The 24,971-nt window shown below is 32.4% G+C and overlaps 1 protein-coding gene across 5 annotated transcripts in view; it reads right to left on the bottom strand.

Annotated features, from left to right (window-relative positions):
- Nucleotides 1–24,971, bottom strand: part of RUNDC3B (RUN domain containing 3B) — a 124,700-nt gene that overhangs the window by 44,277 nt on the left and 55,452 nt on the right. For all 5 annotated transcript variants that reach the window (XM_074340687.1, XM_074340689.1, XM_074340688.1 and 2 more), the window contains 4 exons: nucleotides 17,071–17,156; nucleotides 4,508–4,597; nucleotides 2,407–2,487; nucleotides 597–765 (listed from right to left, as the gene is read on the bottom strand). In XM_074340687.1, coding sequence (XP_074196788.1) covers nucleotides 597–765; nucleotides 2,407–2,487; nucleotides 4,508–4,597; nucleotides 17,071–17,156 — 426 coding nt within the window. The remainder of the gene's footprint in view (nucleotides 1–596; nucleotides 766–2,406; nucleotides 2,488–4,507; nucleotides 4,598–17,070; nucleotides 17,157–24,971) is intronic.

Genomic DNA, 24,971 nt, shown 5'->3' with positions numbered 1-24,971 from the left:
AATCTATTCATATTTGTAAATTTACTTTGTAAGCTTTTTCCTTAGTGTATTTTTTATTGTTCTAATATTTCTATCACAAATTCCACCAAACTTTCCCATACAGATCATCTATGAATAATGATTACTTTGCAAGGAAAGGTAGAAGAGAAAATAGACAATACAGTAAAAACGAAAAGGCAATAACTCCTCAAGGGAGTTTATTTTCCTTTCTACTTTGCCTACTGCAGTGCTTAACATTTGAGAGCTGTTAAAATAACTGATTAAAAACAAACAAACAAGACATACATGGAATTTGCTTTAGGCAATCACTGCACTTTTCACAAACCAAATAATCTTTTATGAAATTAATCACAGGAACTAAAATCTCAAACATATAAATGAAACTGTAGAATATTAACATACAAAATTAGAAAAAGTTTAACAAAAGCCTTTCCTAAAATATTGTCTGGTTTTTAATTAACAAGAGGACAATTCAGGAACAGAAAGGAAGTAGCAAAGGGTGAATACTTCCATTCAGCTGAAAGATCTTTCAGTAGTGACAGTCTAAAGGTAATAACTAGAACCAAATTAAATGACTTTTGAAAATGGATAAATACCTTCTGTTCCAGTGTTAGCTGATATTTTTGTTTAACTCTTTTACACTTGTTGAACCAACTATTCTCATCCATAATGAAAGGAGGCCCGACATTCTCTGGAGTGCTGCTTTCACTACCACTGCTTCCCAACGTCCTCAGCTCTTCCTCATCACTGCTGATACTATCAGAACTGGGAGATTAAATTTTTAAAAAGAAATAAAGTTAATAATATGTTCCACTTTGATTTATATGAAATACTATTGCATTTGTAAGCTACTGGTGAGCAAACTCTAAAATATTTAGTACTAAATATATAATTATAATAACGATATTATAAAGACTCTAGCTTCCTGTATTTTCTAATTTTTCTACAATGAATATGTCTTATTTTCCAAAAAAATTAAAAGCAGTAATTTGGGGAGGAACAGATTTTTAGGGTTTCTTAAAATTAGGAACATAATTTTAAGTTTTAAAAAATGTGTCTAATACAGGCATATAACAGTGGAAGCAATTCAATTTTTATATATTGGTTTATGACAATTAGGATAGTTTAAACCTTTCTAAAAAGAAACACTCCATGGTCAGTAATACTAACTGCTTTATCACTGGGTTATATTGATATTTCTCTTCTCATTTTAGTATCCTTTATACAACAGGATAGTATGAATCCCTCAATATATAAAGGAGAGGTAGGTATACATACATGTTTGGATTAGTGCATAAAATAAAGGAAAATGCATAAATATTCAGACAAAAAGTGGTTAAACAGTTAAGGACACAGAGCATATACCATTAAATTCAATCTGAGGGCACCAGTTGAGTAGGTTCCATTACTACATCATTTAAAAGCTTTGTAATAATTACCACAGCCTCTTATGTAAGTAAGAGAGGAAAAGTAGTACTCACATTTATCTTTATATTTTCATTTAAGTCATTTCCTAAATCACTAAAAGTAGCCTTTCCATCTACATGTTGATGACCGAACTCCTTTTCCATCTGTCATCTTGCTCTTTAATTTCAGACTTGTTGCCCACTTTGTACAAACTAGCTGTGTGACTATGGACAAGTGATTTGACCTCTCTGTGTTCCAGTTTTCTCATATGTAAAACATGGATAGTAGCAAGTATCTCAATGGCTTCTGAAGATTAGTGAGTTCTAAGTACTTCTGTAAAGTACTTAGAACAATGCCTGATATAATAAGCTTACAGTAAATATTACTATTATTTTACTAGTAGTATTATTTTGAACTATTCATTAGTGTTACAAAATGTCCTATAAACCAACAATTTCAAACAGTATAATTTTATGCCTGTTCAAAACATCTTCTTCCTGTATTTCTTTTCTAAATCAAACATTCTAGAATTATCTCCTTTCCTAAGGGATCCATTTATTTAAGCTAGAAATCTTGGTAATACAATACTTTATTTCTACTTCCCCGTCATCATCCAAAATATCTTCACACTCCTTGCTCTGAAATAACAGTGACTTCTCACACTAGATGGTGATTACCATGGGGCCAGGGCTGTGTTCTTTTTCAATGGAGATCAAATGAAAAATGGTCTAAATAATGAATTTTAGTTTTGAAATCTCAATGGACTACCATAGAGCTATTAAAATTATTACATATTGACTATAGCAATAGGAATACATGCTATTTTTTAAAAACTATATTGATGCCAGGATTACAATTATGTAAAACGTATATATTTACATAAATACTAAAAATGTAACTGGAGTTTATGTTTTTGAATGATTTCTGATATGAAATAAATGTAAAAGACATTTAATAATAAATTAAGATTTCAGTAACATATTTCAAAATGCCAAATACCTTTGGGTAAATTTCAAATACGGGGTATAGTCTATAACAGCAGGAAAGTTGCCATCCAATCCCTCTCCCTTTAGGCAGAAGCTAAGACAAGACAATAAATATTTCACACAAAATTTTAAATCAAAATTGAGTGTTACAAACAATCTCTTGTTAGAGACATTGGTTTCATCAAATTACAAGTGAATTTTTTAATTGTAATTTAAATGTTACTTCTTACAAATAAGCACCTTAGTAAAGATATTCTACCTTCAGTACCAATGACAAAGGATTGTACAAGTTAAGCTAGTGTTATATAAATATATCATGCAAATGTAAAAATTACTGAGAAATCTTTCCAAACATTATTTATTTCATACTATTAAACTTTTTAAGACGTCACTAAAGAATTTTCAAATGAAGATTTGTTGTTCAAATTTACATACAAATTCTCATGTGACACTGAATACTTACAAAAAGATCTGAATAATTAGAAAATGAGGTTTTTCCAAAGTATCTGAATAGGTGAAAGGACTTGGATCTTAGACCGAAAAAGAATGCTAAAAATCTTCTGTCCAGTCAATGCTTTTTGAGGCCACAGCAACAAGGGAAAGGTTTAGTGACTTGCCCAAACTCATACTGCAAGTCTCGTAAAGCCAGTAAAAAACTAGATCTCCTGGTTCCCCAATCCAGTAATCTTTGTTTTGTACAATGGTATATCCAACTAGATTTTTTCCAAAGATGTTTAGTTTTAATATTACTATTCTTCAAAGGAAAAAGTATATCTTCCAGAAAGATAAACAAAGAAATATTCAAGAGATGTAGGTTAATGTTTCAAAAGATGAAAAAAATCATCCATGAACTCCTATCTTCTGGTTTCTTTGGGAAGATTGCCTGTTGAAATATTTGTTCTAATATATTAAAATCAAGGATATGTTTTTTTCGAGACTTGAATAAGAAGAGAATCAAAGTGGTAATATTTTATATGGGTTTTCCTTCATTTACAGAAATATTACTAATGTACCTTTAAGATATTTGCTTTCAGTTGATCATACAGTATCAATGTGTTACTATAAGCCAATAGTTCACATTCTTATCCTAGGTGTTTTGTTTTGTTTTGTTTTTACCAAAAAGCAAAATTGTAAAGGATTTCGACAGAACTAGCAGCATGCCATGTAAAAGGTTAACACCCTTAGAGGGATCATAAAGACAACCTATTATGTTCATACTAAACAAGCTAGTTTATCTAATACTAGTTTATTAAGTATTAATAAAGAAAATTATAAAATGATCAATATTTTGAAAAGGAAGTTACTTATTAGTAAAAGGTAACCTCAGTGTAAATGGGCAGCATTATTTTTCAGTTCAAGACCTAAAAGTAGATTTTCATTTAAGTTTACACTTATTTTATTAATATTCTTAGATTTTTAAGTGATGTTTTTTAATAACAATACATTTCCTTCATTCTTATGCTTGAGTTGTTACAGACAAATCTTTTACTTTTAGTATAATATAAAATCTTGTATCAATTAAAGAAATACAAAAACATGATTTCATAAATCTAAAAGAACTTACAATATCCCTTTTTAGTACTTGTAATCTTAGTCTGGAATCAATTCACCTTGTTGACAATAAAAGCATATATTAACAATCATTTTTATATTCTAGATACATGACACAAGAAACATAAGATACCCAAGTTATCCTGTCATGATCTTCTTTATCTTAACACAAGGGATAATGAAAATCTTTCTGGCTTTGAATCTTTTAGTTTATTTTCATTTTAAAGCAATAGCTGAAAAATACTAAGAGATAAGATCCCAAACCTTTCTTCAGTGCTACCGGAGTACGTGATTTTTCTGCTTGGGGGAATGTAATCTAAGCTTTCTTTTTACCCAAACTAGAGAGCAAGCCTGTCAGTTAATTCCTTAAGTTTCAGACAGTCTCTTTTCTGAGAGCAAACCCATTTAGAAAATTGACGTCATTTGAAAGGAAACAGCATGAATCAAATATCAATATCCAACTGTGTGCTTTTCTTACAAAACTGAAAGAAAAAAATCCTGAGTGGGAACCATTATAAGGTAGAATAATTTAAAACTTGAATACATGTAGTTAGATTAAGTACCTGAAATCAATAGCATTGAGCCCAAGTAGCATGCCAGCAAGCATATTTGCTTCCTCACCCAAGACAATTGCTCCATCTTCATAAAATCTCCTAAAAAATGAAATGGGTGAATAGATAAATATTAAAAACAGACTGAAGTTTCATCTAGAGAAATCTCTTAGAGCCCAAACTAAAGTAGAAAGAACTACATTTTGTCAAAATAAAAACATATTTGGATCATCCAAATTTTGTAGACATTTCGAAGAAAAAGAACTGTCACCGTAAGAAAGAAAATCATTCTAAGTATTCCCAATTCTCTTATAAAGAATCCCTGAACTGACTCTTTGAATAAGCCTAGACTGCCTAGCATTTTTCCCTAATAGTAAAGCGATATAAATGTCTCCTGAAAGGTAGCCAATTCACGGTCATTTATACTGATCTATTTTCACAACGATGTAGATATTGTTGTATACTAGAACAAACACAAACATACATTCTATTTTTCTGTAATTCTAAGGGTTATTACCTAAATTAAGAAACAGGAAGGAGTAAATTACTATTAATTTATGCTAACCTTTAACACTGAAATACTAATAGAGCAGGTAAGTTACCAACATGGCTGTACATGAAAAATAAAGTACAGTATTCATTATCTCTTTGACAAAATAAGAATACGAATACTTTTGCTAATTCTTATAAAGCCTTCTGTTTTAGCTAATGTTAGTTTAAAAAAATACTTCTTTTAAAATATTTATTAACAAATATTTAGAAAATGTATCATAAATGGTCCTAAGGTATTTTTCCACAAAAGAATGTAAGGTCATTGAATTTACTTAAAAAAAAAAACACTACTATGCAAAAACTAGTTTATGTTTGGTAACCAGGGATCATTAAATTGTTATATCTATATTACACATAGACAGCTACTATTAAGCTATAACACCCCACTAACACTCCACTAAGTAAATAAAATTAGTCTTGTTTTCCTGTATTTTTGAGTTTTTAAAGGCTGAAAAATATTTTCATATGGTCTTAATCCCACCATCAATTTTGAATACTTCATGGTCTACCAAATACTTTTACAAACATATCATTTGATACTTGCAAAAAAGCCCATGAAGTAAATGCAGAAGAAATTGTCACTAGTTTCAGATTCATCATCAAGAAAAGTAAGAGTTAGGTTAAAACAATTGTCCCAAGCTCATGTTGATAAACTGTTCAAGGAAGAAATCCAATTCTTCTTATTTTAAGTTCCAAATATTTTCTATTATACCATGCTACTTCTTGTAAAACAAAAATATTTAAAGAGAATTTAAGTTCTGTGTTGGTTCATAAGGAATTTTAAAATGAATGAAAAGTACAAAGGAAAATAAGACACAACTATTTACCCTCTGACAGATGTAAGGCTGCAAAAAAGCATGGTAAAAAGACTAACTTGGAATAGGTGTTTGTTGTTTCCTTGGAAATATGGGAACTGCTATTATTGATTCATATAAAAGGAAACTAGAACTTTCAGCTTAGCAAAGATTAGTAAAACAAATGGAAGTAATTTCTAACATTCAATTTGAGGTGTTCCACAAAAATGTAAAGACATTTAGACAAATTTATATACCTGAGATTTTGCCCCACCCCAATGGCTAAATTGGCTGTTGACAGAATATTTTATTGACTCCTGGAAGAACTATGATTCCAGTGGTTCTAGATCACCAAAGTCTATGAACATATGCTTTAGAAACAATGCTGTATTTTGATATTGGGAATCACTCATTATTCCTAGTATTTCCTTATGTAACAAAAGGTCTACTTTTTTTTTTTATTTCCCCATCTTGAGCCCACCATGTTTAAAAGTACATTCTGAGAGTCAGATCAAAACTATTCTTGCTTGCTTCCTAACGTCAACGTTGTATGAGGGGCTGTTGAAGAATACCAAAAATAAACACAATCTAAGTGGTTTTAAAGATTTTTTTTTAAGTCCAAGGGTCTTTTGTAGGTGTATATAATATTGTTTTAATGAATTTGGCTTTAGTTTTACTAATGATTTTTTAAGTTAACCAATGCAAGTGAAATGCTTGCACATATGAAATCAATAATTCCACTCAAATAAAACCATACCTGAAGCATAATATTGTACAGACTTGACTTAATATAACAGTTTTTACTGCAATACAGGGAAAAGGAGGACAAATGGAAGAGGAAGGGCTAGTTATCAAGATTCTCCATTGTATACTGAACTTTTTCATTATTAGTTCCGGTAAGAAAAAAACATTTTCAGAAAATACATTTTTAAGTTTGAGATAACATTTTTAAAATAACTTAATTCAGGATTTTAAAAAGTACTGAAGTGATCTGAAAAAGATCATATTTTATTTTTTTATTTCCAGTACCACTTTCATTTCAAATTATATTTATGAACTATCCACTTGGGCATATAGTACCACAGAAGACATTAACTAATACTGTCATCACAAAGCATCATTGTCCCTTTTTAACCTCAGCCCTTCAGGCTTAGTTTCTAATTCAATCCCTTAAGCAGCTTCATTTTTAGCCTGTTAAAATTGGATTTCATTAAAATGAACATTTTATTTATAACTCTATACATCAAACATCAAGTGTCAACTACTGCAATAACACTGGTTACAAGTAACACTGGTTTTAAACAGAAGTAAGCTATTCCTACAAAACACTTTTTTTTTTTCTTACAGGCCAAAGTATGGGTGGAGAGGTTTAAAAAAAATCACCTGAATTCCCTGAATTCATTGTAAGTGCTTGAGCATATTGCTCAGTTACCTAGACTTCTAAATAGAATTTCCTGGAACCTCAGAAGTTGGAGTAGAAACAAACAGTCCAATTTTCTAGGAAAAATATGATACCAAGAATTTAAGAATTAAATTTCTTCAAAGTCTCAATAACTATCCTCCACTCCCACTTTTCAACAAACTAGAAGGAAAAAAGTCCTCTCTAAAATCAGTATCTCTTTGGCAGATGCATGCTACTATCTTGTCTCTCAATTTTCATCCTTAAAAAGGCTTAACAGTGTTTTTTTAATTATAGAATAAAAGCTATTTATTAACAACAAAAATAGAATATTTATACTTGTCTTTACTCCTAATTTCATTTCCCTGATACAGCCAAATTTTTAGACTGTTTATGCACAAAAGCATAAAAATGAGATATTACACTCTTTTACCTACCATCACATATGGTATATATAATATATATATTATGTATATAAAATAAGAACAGAAATTTAAGATTCTGAATTTCTTGATTAAATTATTAAATCCCCCTTATTCAGCATGATTAGGCTTATTTATTGTCAACTGTCAATTCTCCAAAACATCACTAGGAAACCTCAAAAAGATCGTATTTTAATATCATTTAATCAAAGACAAGTCATTCATATGCATTAAAGACGCAGAAGCTATTAGGAAAAATTAATTTTTTATTTCCTTAATCAAACCAACACATAAATAATTTGAACTGAAAATCTGATTTCTGTTATCAACACTTTCAAAGACTTCAAAAGACTGTAAGTTTCCAACTTCTTCATTTTATCTCATAGAAAAATTACAGCATTAATAAAAGTTTGCTTACATAACCAAGATTATGTAACGAATGAGCCAAAACTAAAGTCTAAGATGACTAATCCAATAATAGTAAGGTATACACTAAAAAATTCCCTTTCTTTTGTTGAAAATATTTTTTGTTCTAAAGAAAATATTTTTATGAAATGGATCTAACCAAAACACTGTACTGAGCCGTAAAAACATTATTATATTTAAAGTACCAAGGGGAAAAATATATATGATTTCCATTTAAAGATTAATATATTAGACTATCTCTTTCAAGAAGTTTTGTATTTTAGAAGCAAAAGAAAATTGTGAGCAACTATTTGATGTGAGTGTAACCTGGAAGAAAAACCTCCACTTTTTATTAGATATCCTTTTTCTATTTATTTGTATGTTGACAAGAAAAGTATTAGAAACTACAAAAGTATTTAAAATAATACTCTAACAGTAATGCTTTTTATCTTTTGACCTATAATTTAACTCTAATTGAAATATGTGTCTATAATGCTATCCTGAGTGTTCACTCTGTAAGACTATTTTAAGGCCTTTCAGGTACTTCAATAACAAATATCCTTTGGGTGGGATCCAAAAGGAACAAGCAGTATAAACTATGTTGATACTGCACAGTATCATGCTTACAAAATTTCCTTTTATGAGAGTCAGAAGCTATTCTACACACTGAAAGTGCAAGATGAAAATGTGAGAAAGCTTATCTTACAAACCAAAGCAATTTCATTAGCAACCTTTCTTGTTCTTCCCCAATTTAGTCTTTATATAAGAAATTTTAAGGGAGAAGATAAGATTCTCCATCATGACATGCAAAACACATTACAGCATTATAAATAAATGTTATATTTTATTCAAAGTCAAACTGAATGAGAATGAAAAGCTGACCAAAAAGTAAATGTCCAAAGGTCTTGCTAAAAGTGTGAGAGCCATTATTTATTTTATCAACAAATATATAATAAATTCCTGCTACGTGGTCAGAACTGTGCTAGGTCCTAGAGTTAAAATAGTGACAAGCTAAACACAGTCTCTCTCTATGGAGCTTACCATCTAGGGGAGAGGACAGGCAACAAACAAAAGAAAAAGATAATAGAGATGAGTTGCTGGGATAGAGAAAAAGTGAAGGAGAACCCCACTTAGAAGAAAGTCATTAAGAAAGGCATTCTCAAGTGTTTAGTCTGAGACCTTAGGCCCACAGAAGTCTAATCACACAGGGCTTTGTAGGCCATATAACATTAATAATAACTGTGAATATTTACTGAGTGCCAGGCATATTTATAAGTATTTTACATGAATTATCCTCTTCAACTTTACCACCCACATATTACGTCACAGAGGATTTAAGCAAGTTTCCCAAGATGCCACAGCTAGAAAATGGTGAAACCAGGATTTGACTCCAGAAAATATATTTGCAGAGCTGCTGGCTAATGTAATGAGAAACCATTTCAACATTTTAAATGGGAATTATCATGATCCCTTTTTCTTTTAAGAAGATTGGCTAGAAGCTGGGTGGTACTAGAATGGGGAAAACTGAAAGCTCAGTTGGGAGGCCAAGAGGATAGTGCAGGCAAGAGATGAGAGAGGTACACGAGGTCTGACAATTAAGTTCGCGAAATTGTTGCAACGATGTCACTAACTTTTTCTGATATCAGAGGATTATTCATTATCAATTTGTACCAACTGGACAAACAGTTAAACATGTTTACTATTTGGAAGTGCTGAAAAGGCTGCGTGAAAAAGTTAGAGGACCTGAACTTTTCGCCAATAATTCATGGCTCACACAGCTCACACAGCACCAGCTCACACAGCACTGTCTGTAGGGAGTTTTTAGCCAGTAAACAAATCACTGTATTGGAACACCCTCTCTACTCACCTGATCTGGCCCCCAATGATTTTCTTTACCCGAAAATAAAGGAAATATTGAAAGGAAGACATTCTGATGACATCCAGGACACCAAGGGTAATACGATGACAGCTCTGATGGCCATTCCAGAAAAAGAGTTCCAAAATTGCTATGAAGGGTGGACTAGGCACTGGTATTGGTGCATAGCTCCCCAAGGGGAGGACTTTGAAAGTGATTGTAATGATCTTCAGCAATGAGGTATGTAACTTCTTCTAGGATGAGTTAAACGAACTTTATTGCCCAACCTTGTACATTACTGGAGCAAAGAGATAAAAGTAAATGGATAGATTTAAGATAGATTTTGGAGATAGGATTGATAAGACTTGCTAACAGAACGATTATAGAGAATGAGGGAGAAAGAAGAATCAAACATGAATTTTAGATTCTGACTTGATCAGCCATGTAGGTAGGTAGTGAAACCATTTCTAAGAAGGGGTAAACAGAGTTAGAGGGGAAAGAACTATTTAGCAAGAGATTTAAATGTGGTGTCATGATCATATAGGTGGTATTTAAAGCCATAGGGAGATGAATGCTTTTCTAGGAAGAAAGACAGAAAGAAAAGTGAATAGAGAAAGAAGAGTAGACAATGGAGGATTGAGCTCAGAGAATACTGACACTTAAGAGAAGTGAAGAGGAAAAGAGGCCTGAGAAAGACAATTTTAGAAGGACAAGGTAAAGCCAAGGAACATTATATAAGTTAAACACAAAGAGGTTTTTCAAAAAAGAGGAAGTATTCACCTGTTTTAGCTGGACAATGGAGTACAAGATAGAGAAATGTCCATTAAACTTGGTAGCTTATAGATTATTGGTATTCTCTTAACAAGTATTGTCCAACCTTGTACAGTGGTGGAGTGCTGAGGTGCAGCAGCTGGATAAGAGTAAATAGAAGAGTGACTCTAAGGTAAGGAAATGATGACAGTGTGTGTAAACACTTATGAGAAGTTTGGTGCTGACGCAGAATATGGAAATGAGCAATAGTACAGGATAATATATGTTTCATGGAGAAGTTTTTCTTTTTAAGGTAGGTGATACCAGTATATGTTTCTATTTCGGCTGGTGCAAAAGTAATTGCGGTTTAAAAAGTTAAAAAATTGCAAAAACAGCAATTATTTTGCACCAAACTAATATATAGGTGGGAATAACTCATCAGTGGGAACGAGACTGAGGACAAGGAGAGAGAAAAATGATAATTAAAGGAAGAGGTGAATCAGGACAGGATCAGAAGAAAGTGGCCTCTGATAGGAGGAGATACATTCTAAGACAACAAAAAAGAACAAATAGAATATGGTTAAGGTGTAGCTGGTGATGGGAATAACAGCATTCATTTATGATAGCAGTCAATTTTCTAATAAAAGGAGATCTTACACTAATTAATTAATACAAATGTCTAGTTCTCTCTAAGTAGCAACTTTTAAAGGGCAGTTGAATGCTTATTACTCTCAGGTCACATGTCTGTATAGAAGACTAGGAAGATTATTCTGATCCTTATTATAGAATAATGCAAAATATATTTTGAAGGTTCTCTTACTTGTTTCAAGGAATATATGAATTTACTGCTTTGCTTGCATGCAAATTTAAAAACAAGAACAAATTTTTTAAACAAAAATTTAAAAAAGACTTTTTAGATACTTAATAAGCCAGAAACTATATTTATAGACAACGCAAAAAGACAATAGTTGAATAATTACTCAGAACTTTGAACTATTCTGGAGACAACCACACATTTGAGATTTTATGTTTTCTGTGTGAAACAGTAGGACTCCCTTCTCTTCCTTTTTTCAGTTACAAAAACCTGTATCTTTCTTACCCCACATATAATTCAATAAACCTTAAACACTTTTTTAAACAACTTCATTGAGATATAGTTCGCATATCATACAATTCACCATTTAAAGTACAATTCAATGGTTTTTAGTATATTCACAGATACTTCCATTACCCCTAAAAGATGCTATAACCCATTAGTAGTCACACCCGATCTCTCCAATACCTCTCACCCCACCCAGCCGTGCTCACACAACCACTGACCTACTTTGTCTGTATAGATTTACTTATTCTGAACATTTATATAAATGAAATCATATACTACCTGGTCTTCTGTGACTGGCTCTTTGACAATGTAATGTTTTCAGAACTCATCCATGCTGTAGCATGCACTTCACATCTTTTTTAAATTTTTAAAAAAAGTTTATTTAAAGAACAAGATGCTTGGTTTCAAAGGAAAACTATCTAGGATTCATTTCTCTTAGAGTAATAGATCCCTACTTAAAGGTTGTCCTACATGTAACAGTTACATACAAAAAAGTTAGAAAACTGTCCTTTTGATAAATGAAAAACATTAAAATTCCCCAATCAAACAAAGTATGCAAGGATTTATATGTTCTCATTTTGTTAAATGGATAAAGCAAGATAACCTACTAGCATATAAATATAAGAGCTAAATGAGCATGAGCATAATGAAAAGGGGTATTTTCACTGAATCAGTATTTTTCCAATTCCACCTTCACTTGATGTACAATAACAGAATGGGCAAGGGGAAAAGGAAAGAATAGAGAAAACTATGCAGCAGTCGTCAGGATGTGGTGGAACCAAACTGCGGTTTTCTAACTGAGAATGTATTCTTAGCCTGTAGGAACAGAGTTCTGGAGTAAAGTTCCCTCTGTAGGGGACACCTACTGTCTGCAGCAGTAACACATCAAGTGTGTTTTCATCCTCCATTTCCAACTGTGCAGGTGTATCTGTTTCACTGATTGGCTGCCCTTCAAATTGGGAATCTGATCTGCCTTGTTGACAAATCCTGGAGTTCACAATAGGCTTTCATTCGTTTACTAAGTAATGTATGCCTCTTAATCTTACACTGCGACACATAACCATCCTGCACCATCACCTTCAAATAAATCTGATTGCTGTTCTCAGTTTTGACTCCTTCCTTTGGCTTTTTGATGACCATGACAGCCATGGCAAGCTCTGGAGTCTCCTTAGCTGCCATTTCACAAAAGAGGTACCAGGTCTACACTGAACAAACACACAAGCAAGTACCAGGAGAAGCAGCAGCATTTCATTTCTTTTTATGGTTGAATAACATTCCACTGTATGAAATACATATTTCATTCATCAGTTGATGGTCTTTCGGGTTCTTTCCACTTTTTGGCTATTTCAATTAATGCTACTACATTTGTGTACACATTTTTTTGTGAACATGTTTTCAGTTGGCGATATCTATCTATATCTACCTATGTCGGTCTATCTGTCTACCTACCTACCTAGGAGTCATGTACTGGGTCATATGGTAACTCTATGTTTAACCTTTTCACAAACTGCCAGACTATTTTCAAAGAGACTGTTTCATTTTACTTTTACTATCAATGTATGAGGGTTGCAATTTTCCACATCCTTGTCAACACTTGTCATTATGTGTTCTTTTGATTGTAGCCATCTTGGTGGGTATGCAGTGGTATCTCATTGTGGTTTTGATTTGCAATTCACTGATGGCTAAGGATGTTGAGCATCTTTCATGTGTTTATTGGTCATTTTCATATCTTCTTTGGAAAAAACATCTCTTCAGAATCTTTGCCCATTTTTAATGTTTTCTTTTAATTAGTGAAGTGTAAGAATTCTTTATATATATATTCTTTATATATATATATCCTAGATACAAGTCTCTTATCAGGCATATGCTTTGCAAAAATTTTCTCTCTTCTGTGGGTCATCTTTTCACTTTCTTGATAGTGTTCTTCAAAACACAAATTTTTAAATTTTGATCGTGTCCAAGTTATTTTTTTCTTTTGTGGTTTGTACATTTGGTATCATATCTAGGAAACTATTGCTTAATCTAAGGTTATGAAGATTTACATCTATGTTTTCTTCCAAAAGTTCTACATTTACCGTAATTCTGATCCATTTTGAGTTAATTTTTATATATGCTGTTGGGCAGTAGTCCGTAAGCACCTTTTAATATTTTTTCATCTTAATGTAAAACTTTTAAACAGATTCAGATTTTAAAAGTCTTTCTTAGCTCTTGAAAGATCTGGTAATTTGTCACTATTCTATCTACTTTTCTATAATTGAGGGAAGTGTTTATCAACTCATTTTTTTTTTCACTTCATGATAGCCTGGTAATTTATGAAGTTTTATTTTATACTTCTCTTACTCCTATGATAATATTGAGAAAAATTAACATTTCTTCTGAATACTTTTATCATTATAAATTAAATTTACTGTGGTGCAATTTTAAAGGTCTCTATAAAGTTAATTTTACCTCTAATTTTTACTTTCCATATTTGTTACTTCAAATTCTTACAAGAATATTTTCAATCTTGTTTCAAATGTCACATTTGTATTTTTCAGCTTAACTTTTCTAAGTATTTTTCTGTCTGTTGTTGGGGGGAAATTAAAACTTTGAACAAATTAATTCAGTTTCTACCTTACTTCTCTATCTCTAGGTTTTCCAAGTAACCTACTAAAACAATTCCTTTTTTTTTTTCCTTTTGGATTCTAATATTGACTCTGCCAACTTCCAACTCTGGCTATTGCCCAATAACATACCAAGCCCTGAATTATGAAACTCTTCAAGGATTTTTTTTCATTTTTTTTTTTCAATTGCTCACCAAGACATCTTTCACTTTAGCAAACAGATCACATGAATTTCTGTAATACTTTGGAGCCATTATCATTTACTCCAAGATGAATATTTGTTGTATATCTGTTCTCCTAACAACCTTAATCTTGGCTTTTCACTGATTAGTACTTCAGGTTTGCCTATCTTAGCTCATGTAGCTGCTCCTTCTGTACTGGGGTAAAAACTTGTATCACCTTTAGACATCATTACCCTATCTGAAAACAGTAGAACAAGAAGAAATCACTTGTTCCAGATACTCTCAAGATTCTTAAAGGATTAGAGATCATTTCACATTTCTACAGCACTTATGTCAGGAAGCATCCACACAGAAGGTAAGGTGTAAATATTCTTTCCAATAGTTTGCTTGTATTTTACAAACTTAATCTTCCAAATAAATATGGTTTGTCTAAAAGTTCATAATCACATTTACTTATAATTAAGAAATTTCTCTGGTTTGATTTCAGTAAAAAAAAAATAGTGTAAGTAGTTTAAAAAAGACTATTTTTCACAACTGCATTTTTTAGCTACTTTCTACAATAAGAATTCTGAAATAACTCCCCACTTAGTTCCTTTCTTGAGAATTACAGGGTCACTGTATTCACATTTAAATACTATGTGTGTGTATATATATTGGTGTATGTGTATAAACATATACTAAGCCATGTTTCTGTTTGAATAATATATGTTTATATATTGTTATAAGAATATTTTTACCTCATGGACTTTTTGAGCTGGATCATTTCCTTTTTATGAAAAAGGACAGCTAACAACTGAGAACAAGGCGAAAAGCTTTTCCCATTCTAAAAATAGTCTATTCAAGAGTTATTTCTACCCCACCCAACTGCCTAAACTAAGAAACATGTCTAACAGCTTGGAGATATTATTAATGCTTTAATTTCTATTTAGAAAAGACTATCATAACTTTAATCTTGTTATTGCACAGGAGATAATTAGTGTTAACTTCATTTTGATTCATTTAGGATTTTTAGGTTTCATCTATGAGTTTTTGACACTATTCTTATTTTCAAAGTCTTAGTATCCTCAATACTTAGTATATTTCATAATTAAATTTATTTACTAGTAATAATAAATAAAAGAAACAAATGCTTCATTTCATAAGGTTCATTACAAATATCAAAGAGTTTATCATCACCTCACTGTCCATCTTTAGAAATAGCACACGAGTAGCACATTGCTTTTAAAGAATTCAGTAAGTACATATCAGATTTACTTTATGCAAATAGTTCTTTTAGTTAAAACTCTTTATATCCTGGTTGAATTTATAATCATGACAGTATTTATCTTACATGTGAAAAATTTACTATTTTATTATCTAAAAACAGACACATCTAAGTAAAGATCTCATTATTTGTACCAGATAGTCAGCTAAAAGAATGTGTCATAATAAATGCCCAGATTTTCTCAAAACCCAAAATATCAAATAATGCATTAGGACATGGAAATCAAGATTCTAGATAATTTCTTTACATATGTACCTAATTTTCTCTATCAAGACTGGTTTATAGCTGTCACTCTTTTCTTCTGTTTCAGAAATATGATTAATGAGGTGGAAATAAGTAGGGCAATTTAAGAGTCAGGCAAGTGCTGTCTGACAGAACTTTCTATGATGAAGCAATGTTCTTTTGTGCTAATTTGGTAGCCATTAGCCACACATAGCTATTGAACACCTGAAATGTGATATTCCAAGTGAAGAATTGAATTAGTAATTTTATTTAGTCTTAATTAATTTTAAATTACATAGTGGCATGTGAGTAGTGGCTACTGTACTAAAAAAGTACATGTCTAAGTTATTGAAATTCTTGAATATTTTCATTTACAAATAATTTTGAAATGGAGAAAAGTGGTTTCTTTAACAAAAGATTAATAGATTAGTAGACTAGAGCTTAATAGGAATCACTGTTGTCCTAATATGAGCCTTTTTTTTACCACCATAAAAAATTAATAAAGTTCTATTTGTCACATGGCACAGTATATCATTTCTTAACAACCCAAGTAAAACAACAGTGGTACAGACTGCCCTAAAAAGACAATGAAGCAATCATTAATTATATAATATGTAAATTAAGGAAGTAAATGAGCCATTTATATTCTTTACAAGCAAAGAAATAAAAATTGTAGTGAGGAAAGAAAAAGAACACTATAGGAATTTCATATATTTTTCTTAAAATTGGTCAGGGAAAAGTCTGTGGAAAGAATGAAACTTCAAGTACTGAAAAAGTGAGAATTAGAAATAATTCCAAAAGGTATTCCAAACATAATGTGAAGCCGGAAAAGACAAACCAAGATAGATGTATGTTTAGTCAACAAACTGCATTTTCCTGAGAAGACAGTGGATTTATCTGACTAGTACAAAAAGGAGGAAATAATGAGGACTTTAGAAAGGAATGAGTTTTCATTCTATTCTTATTGCTAAGTCTTTAGATGACTCTTACAAGTATATATTTGAAAATTAAAAGGAATTTTAAACCTGGTTGTTTTGAAGTCTCTCAGAGCTGTGGAGATGTATTCAGATAAATGTTTTTCCATGAGTGCTACTCTGATCCAGGCTCTACCCTAAAAGAAAGAAAGAATCATATATGAAAAAAAATAGAAGTTAAAACTTATTTTGCTCACTGCATCATTGAAAATGTAAGCATATTAATATATAAAGAACATTTTTTCAGAATATACATTTGATAATGACTAACAAAATTAAGTAAATAAAAATAGGTAAATTTTGATTACATAGTATGTATCTTGTTTCTCTGAAGGTGTATGGTTAAGCATGTCAGATTAACTTTTTAAAGAAACAGAACCATTGAGTAGTTGGGTTAAAGATATCTTTTGAGTCCTATAATGTATCAGAAGACATAATGCTCTATTTCCATGTCCAAATCAATATGCTAAATGAAATGAGTATCCTTATAAAACATGAGGAAGAAAATCCATTCTCCTTAATAAAAATAATCACTCTCACGCCACTTGCTTAAGAAAATTTCTCACTTATCTTTCCAGAGGGAGGTTTTAGACAACTAATAATGAACCAAATTTCATTATTTAGCATGTATCCAAATCATGAGTTACTGAATTTGGCGCTTCCAGAGAATTCTGAAAAACTATTACCAAATATTTAAACCAGAAGAAAACAGACAACAAAAATATCTCAGAAGCATACTCTAGCACAAAAATCACAGAAAGAAACAAATCTGACTAAATGTGAATAATTTAATTTTACTTAAAAAAGGGGTAACATCATTCAATAGTCGGGAGTAACCAATTAATTTTTTTATAATCCAAAGCATTTCTTCTGGACTCTGTTTAGAACGAAAGAGTATAAGAGATTATATTTGTAGTGAGAATTTTTAAATTCAATTACTTTCATTTTCACTCAACCCTTTCACAAATCTTCTCAAAGTTCATGAAGATTGACTATATACAAAATTAAACACTGCAATGGCAGTTGAGAATAAAGGTGACACTAATCAATATACATGATGGTCGACTACCAGTATGGAGGAATAAAGCATTGTTTTTTAGAAATGACTACAAGTCTAGTGAATTTACCAAACTCTTGGATTGAAAGGATCAAAAACAAGTAGTAAACCTAGACAGTGGTAAAATCTGTCAGAGTAGAAGCATCAGTATTGTTGGGAAATACAGGAATGATATGGGTATGGTTAACATGTCAGTCAATTTGCCCATTAAGCTCAAAACCCCTTTTAGCTTGCCCTGGGCTCATCACTTCATTGGTCTTGCTGAGTAAGCCTAGGGGAACCTACAATTAGCTGTAGCTGATTAGAACAGAAGAAGGAAGAGGCAAGCCACTGGCCAACCGTCTCAAGATTCTCTTGTGAAATTTCATCTAAAAGACACAGAGACTAGTGATGGTGGCCTGAATCACAAGGTCAAGATTTCACCAAAACAGAAGCAGGGAAAGTTGCTTTCCAGAGACGTGAAACACAGGACACTATGCTACTGCTAGGTAAGAAACATGGGGAAAAGTCCTGCTTCCTGATTTATTAATTTCAACCCATACAAAACTGGGCTGCATCCACCTTCTTGTCCTTGGATATTTATGAAGTGCTCTGTTATATTTCGATAATAAATTGTGATGGTTTTAAGTTTCTTTTTTTCAACAAAAGAACTTTTACTAGTACAGAAGACAAACACTTATAAAGGTTTTGGGACCATGAAGTGAGAAAGTTGAAAACTAAGTTTAACATTTTAGTTAGACTTTATCAGTTAGATAATGTTGACCCACTGAGGGTTTTCTGTTCTTTGGTGTGTTTTTTTGTTTTTTGTTTTGTTTGTTTTTCAGACAAAAATTCTAATTTGTTTGCTACTAAAGATTTTTGAAAAAAAATTTAAAAGTAGTCAATACTTCTTAATGTAATTAATATATGCTTGGCTCTGATTTAAGAGCTTTATATACACATTAAGATATTTAATCCTCCCCAAGACTTGTGTGAGTTAGGTTACAATAACTATCCTTACTTGACTCTGAGGAAACAAAAAAAACAGACACAACTAGAAGACAGGAAACTCATCTCACAAACCAAACTACCAACCTGATTGATTTTAATATCCATACATTCTACTCTTCCTCTTATTTCAGGGGATGAACTGCTATCATTTAAGAGTGAAAAGATGAATCACAGTGTGGGCAAAGATATTTGCATTATACATATTTAACAAAAGACTCTCATTTATAAAATACAAAGAATTCTTGCAAATCCATAAGAAAAAGACAACTCAATTTAAAAATGGGCCTGGAAGGGGAAGATTTTAAACCACAGATTCAATTCTTTAGCAGATATCAGAATATTCAGATATTTTCTTCCTTTTTGTGTTAGTTTTGTAAGTGATGTTTTTCAAATAATTTGCCCATGTTACCTAAATTTTCAAATTTATAGGTATAAAGTTATTCATAATGTCCTCTTTTAGGATTTTTAATTTCTGTAGGGTCTATGGGGTTGGCTTCTTCTTCATTCCTGATACTGATAATGCATAATCTCTCTTGTTTTCTTCTTAAATAGTTTTTCCAGAAGTTTATTAATAGCATTAATCCTTTAAAAAACAGTAAATTTTGGTTTTGTTGATTTTCTTCTAGTGCACATTTGTTTTAATTTAATTGAATTTTTGTTCATTATTTCTTTCCTTCTAATTTGGGTTTATTACTTAAAAAAAAAAAAAGTACAGCTTCTTTAGATGAAAGCTGTGATCACTAATTCTTGGCCTTTATTCTTTAAAAAAATACATAAAAGTGTATTTAAGCCTATTTTCCACTAAGCACAAGTTTTTATGTGTTGTATTATCATTACTTTCCAAAACTTTTTATTTCAAAAGCAATTTCTTCTTTCATGCATGAGTAATTTAAAAGTCCTTCTCAATTTTTATTTACATAAGCATTTTTAGTTACCTTTTTTTGTTATTGATTCTAGCTTAACTCTACTGTGGTTACAGAACATAGTCTATATGATTTCAATTCTCTGAAATTCACTGAGATGAAGGATAGGTCAGGAAATGATCAATTTTTGTATAAGTTCTGTATGTGTTTGATAAAAATGAATATTCTGCAGTTTTCTATTTTTATTTTCTTATACATTCCAGTTCTTTATTATTATTAAACTTTATTTGTATTTTCTTGAACTTATAATTACTTAAATTTCCATTATCTGCATCTCCCATAGGTCTATTTCAATCGTCTGTTTCATATTTCTTAGTTTTGGTCATTTGATCTTGTTTCCTGATATGCCCAATGATTTTTGATTGAATACTAGACACTGTGTATGAAAATTTGTGGCAGCTCTAATGCTACCTTTCTCTAGGATTGATTTAGTTTCCTTCTGGTAGGCAGACAGTGAACTTGAAACTAACCTTGCACCATTTAAGGGCACCGCTTTTAAACATTTTTAGGGCTGGTATTCATATGAATTTCCCTTACTCCCAAAGCATAGACTTTCTGGGGTCTCAAATAAAAGCCTGGAGTGTTTAGAGGCTCCTCGAACTTTACTGACTTTGAACTCTAACCTGTGGTCTCTTTAGAACAAGACTGAAATCTTTGATCAGCTTGTTTAGCGTCCGACTTGCTGCTATACTGAACCCAGCTGATCATTTAAAATGTAAATCAGATTAACAGTACACTATTGCTTTAAAAAAATAAAAAGTAAAAAAGAAACCCTCAAGTAGCTCCCCATTGCATTGAGAATGATATCCAAACTCTTAATCATGACCATATCTTCAAATTTGCACCTTGCTTCCTCTTAATATTTGCACAGCACATTTCTTCCCATTAATTCATATCCTGACTCAAGTGTTATAGCCTCACAGAATCCTTCCCTAACTACCCTACCTAAAAGAATGTGCTCTCTTCCACCATTCTTAGCACTTTCTAACCTCTTAAATAGTTCCATTTTTCCCCCATGACCCCTGAGATATTATTTATACATTTATTTGTTTGTTTGTTGTATTACTAAAATGTAATGTACATAACATTTGCTCTTTGCCATCTTTTTCACCACTGCCATTGTATCCTCAGTATTTATAAGTTTCTGGCACACAGTAGGCACTCAGTATATATTTGTTGAATAAGTGGATAAAATTAAAGAAGATAAATAATTTGTTCATAGCTACTAGGCACTAGAATCACCAGGGAGAGAGCTGGAAAAAAGAAATGATATGAGAAATACAGTATTTTAGAAAGATTTAAATACAGTATTTTAGAAAGAGTTATATGAAATTAGTATTTAAAATGGATAAAGTGTAGAACAAATAGGCATATCTCTGGTTTCTGCCTGGGAAACTGTTTCTTTATTTTTAAATCTTCCCAAGTATTTCTGACATTCTTCCAGGTTTGGGGCCATCACAATAAAGAACTAAGCATAGGAAATATCAAGTCATGTTTTAAAAAGGAGACAGATTTGTGAGTAATAGAAAATGATCAAAAAAGGCCTCTTTGCAATACTACATCGTATTGTAAATTTTGAGTATCTGATAACTCTGGTGTACATACCCCCTCTGCCTCTGTTTCTTTCAGTAGAAAATTTGGCTAACCTACCTCTAGGGCAGACCACTGACAAGACCAGCTTCTGAACAAGAGAAAATGCAAACAAGAACACAAGACAAAAAGACTGGGAAGGATTAGGGACATGTGTCATAAGATTGTATCACAGGTCTGTCAGGATACAGGTGGCTCAATACAAATTTATCAGATGGAGGGATGTATGGTTGGCTGATGTGACTAGTATACTCAGAAATTGGTCTAATATATTAAATTTAATAACAGAAGGAATGTACAGGGTAAGCAACCACAAACTAGCAAAGCCTAACCTAGCCTAAAACAGTTTAACTGTTTTTAAAAACAAGAAAAAAACACACAAAAAGGACCAGCCCGGTGGCTCAGGCGGTTGGAGCTCCGTGCTAAGTCCGAAGGCTGCCAGTTCGATTCCCACATGGGCCAGTGGGCTCTCAACCACAAGGTTGCTGGCTCAACTCCTCGAGTCCTGCAAAGGATGGTGGGCTCTGCCCCTGCAACTAAGATTGAACATGGCACCTTGAGCTGAGCTGCGCGCTCCACAGCTAAGATTGAAAGGACAACAACTTGATTTGGAAAAAAGTCCTGTAAGTACACACTGCCCCCCCCCCCCACACAAAAAGGGCCAGCCCGGTCGCTCAGGCGGATGGAGCTCCGTGCTAAGTCCGATGGCTGCCAGTTCGATTCCCACATGGGCCAGTGGGCTCTCAAACACAATGTTGCTGGTTCAACTCCCGCAAGGGATGGTGGGCTCCGCCCCCTGTAACTAGCAATGGCAACTGGACCTGGAGCTGAGCTGCGCCCTCCACAACTAAGATTGAAAGGACAACAACTTGACTTGGAAAAAAGTCCTGTAAGTACACACTGTCCCCCCCCCAAAAAAAAAAGAAAAACACACAAAAATTGATACCTAGGAAGGTAGGAAGAACTCAAGAACAGAGCTCATACTTTGAGGCCAAAAAGGAAAACCTAAGAGGGAAAAGGATTTCTTGAGCTTGAAATCACTTGGAATGCCACAAAAATTCAATGGAAATATCTGCAAGATCAATGACAATAGTAAATAAGTATCCAAATAGGGGAGTTTCTGTCAGAGATCATATATCATGCTTATCAGTCATCATCACAATAGCAGATGGGAAAGATCAGCGAGTTCAGAACAAAGTAAAATAAGTGCCTGTTGAGATGAAGTTATTTTTCTAAGTGCTAATTCTAGTCTGAAACCTAAATAAACTGATGTAGAGAAAGCCTGTGCTCCAGAATCACTGATTATAGAAAAAATTAGCTGTAAATATACCTGAGATGGATAGATTACAGACAAGATCTTCAATTCAAGCATTCCATTCACTTGTTAGGTAATATTTATACACTGGAAAATACGTTCAACTAGTCACAGACTAAGCAAAGAAAGGGAATAGTCTGCATTTCATAGGTCTTAGTTTAGAGTGACTAAGTATCAGATCTCCTATGGTGACAAGTTTCTACAATGTGACTCTAAACTGTACAGTGGTAACAGGACACAGACAATCCTGATTCAATCAACTCAACTTTAATCAACTCAAATTTAAAGAACATTTCTAGAACTGACTGGGTGGTGAACACACAATGTGATATCCAGATGATGTATTACAGAATTGCACACCTGAAACCTATGTAACTTTACTAACAATTGTCACCCCAATAAAGTTTAATTTAAAAAAAGGGAGGGGGGGCCGGCCCGGTGGCTCAGGTGGTTGGAGCTCCATGCTCCTAACTCCGAAGGCTGCCGGTTCGATTCCCACGTGGGCCAGTGGGCTCTCAACCACAAGGTTGCAGGTTCAACTCCTCGAGGACAACAACTTGAAGCTGAACGGCACCCTCCACAACTAAGATTGAAAGGACAACAACTTGACTTGGAAAAAAATCCTGGAAGTATACACTGTTCCCCAATAAAGTCCTGTTCCCCTTCCCCAATAAAATATTTTTTAAAAAAAGGGAGGGGTGGTAGATGAGGGTAAAAGAGGATCCAATCAATACACGGTGATAGAAAGAGAGCTGACTCTAGGTGGTGAACACACAATGTGATATATAAAGATGATGTATTACAGAACTGTACACCTGAAATCTACATAACTTTACTAACAACTGTCACCCCAATAAACTTTAATTAAAAATAATAATAATAATTCCACTCTAAAAAAAAAAAGAATGTTTCTATACTAAATTAGTCATCGCTCCACAGTGTATATTGTCTTCCATTGCTTCAAATGTCATTCACATAATCCTAAAAGGGTAATCAGAGTGAATCTGGCTTCTTATATAGAAATAAAAAAATGAATCTGTTTTGGTATCAAGTATACTAAGTTGCACGTTGTTTAGCATGTAAATTTGGTACTTCGATTCTAGTATGTTTTCATAAGTATCGAGGTTAGATGAAAGTACTGGAGTCACTCCAGACTGAAGCTCAAAGGCCCCATAAACCTGCCATCAGAGGTTATTTGTTTAATCTTTCAATCCTGATACTTGGCAGGTGTGATTTACTGAGTAGATTAAGTACTTTACTCTTCCTACTGCAATGAATAAAGACAGAGAAAATCTTCACCTGTAGATTTTTCACAGTATAACCAGGCAAATCATAGATTTCTCTTTTCCCAGTAAATGGCATTTGTTTGAGGCCTGATCAAAACAAAGACATAAAGGCAGTATTTGGAACGTGAAATGTTCTGTGGTGTCTTGATACTCAACACCGCTTTTTGTTTTTTTGTTTTTGTTTGTCACAGAATAAAAGTATTAACTCTCGCTGCTAGGCAGCATCTTCCAGTGATTAATCCCAAGAGTCTCATTAAGAGAGGTGGTGAGCCAGGGTTTGGGTTTCTTTGGTACACTCAGGTCCAAATACTACATTTCCAATGTTTATTAACTTCTTGACTACTTTTGTATTTGGGGATATGCTAGTTCTATAAATATATTCTCCTTGTGTTGAAGGAGTTCAGAATATACTTGTCATGTTAATCTCTCCTACTTTTAATCTGAAAATAAAGTTTATATTTCACCTGGGTACTTTCTATTTTTATAGACTTGATTCATTCAAATAACAGCTAGTCTTTTAATCTTAAGCTACAGAAACCAAGATATTATTCTTAAACCACAAGGAAAATATGAGAGGAAAACTGATACAAACTCAATTAAGATGCAAAAGAGAATTCAAATTTCACATTTTTAAAACCTGTAGTCAATTAGACAATTAGTAAGTAAATAAATGAGTAAATTCAATAGTTGTGACTAAAAAAAAATCTGTTAATATACAATAAAGAAACAAGATGAAACATCTATGAGAAAAAGTTTTTAATTAAAAATATAGGTATAATTGATTAGAAATG

Source organism: Rhinolophus sinicus, linkage group LG09 (assembly GCF_036562045.2).
Source record: "Rhinolophus sinicus isolate RSC01 linkage group LG09, ASM3656204v1, whole genome shotgun sequence".
NCBI classification, from domain to species: domain Eukaryota; kingdom Metazoa; phylum Chordata; class Mammalia; order Chiroptera; family Rhinolophidae; genus Rhinolophus; species Rhinolophus sinicus.
This window is presented reverse-complemented; position numbering and strand designations above follow the sequence as displayed.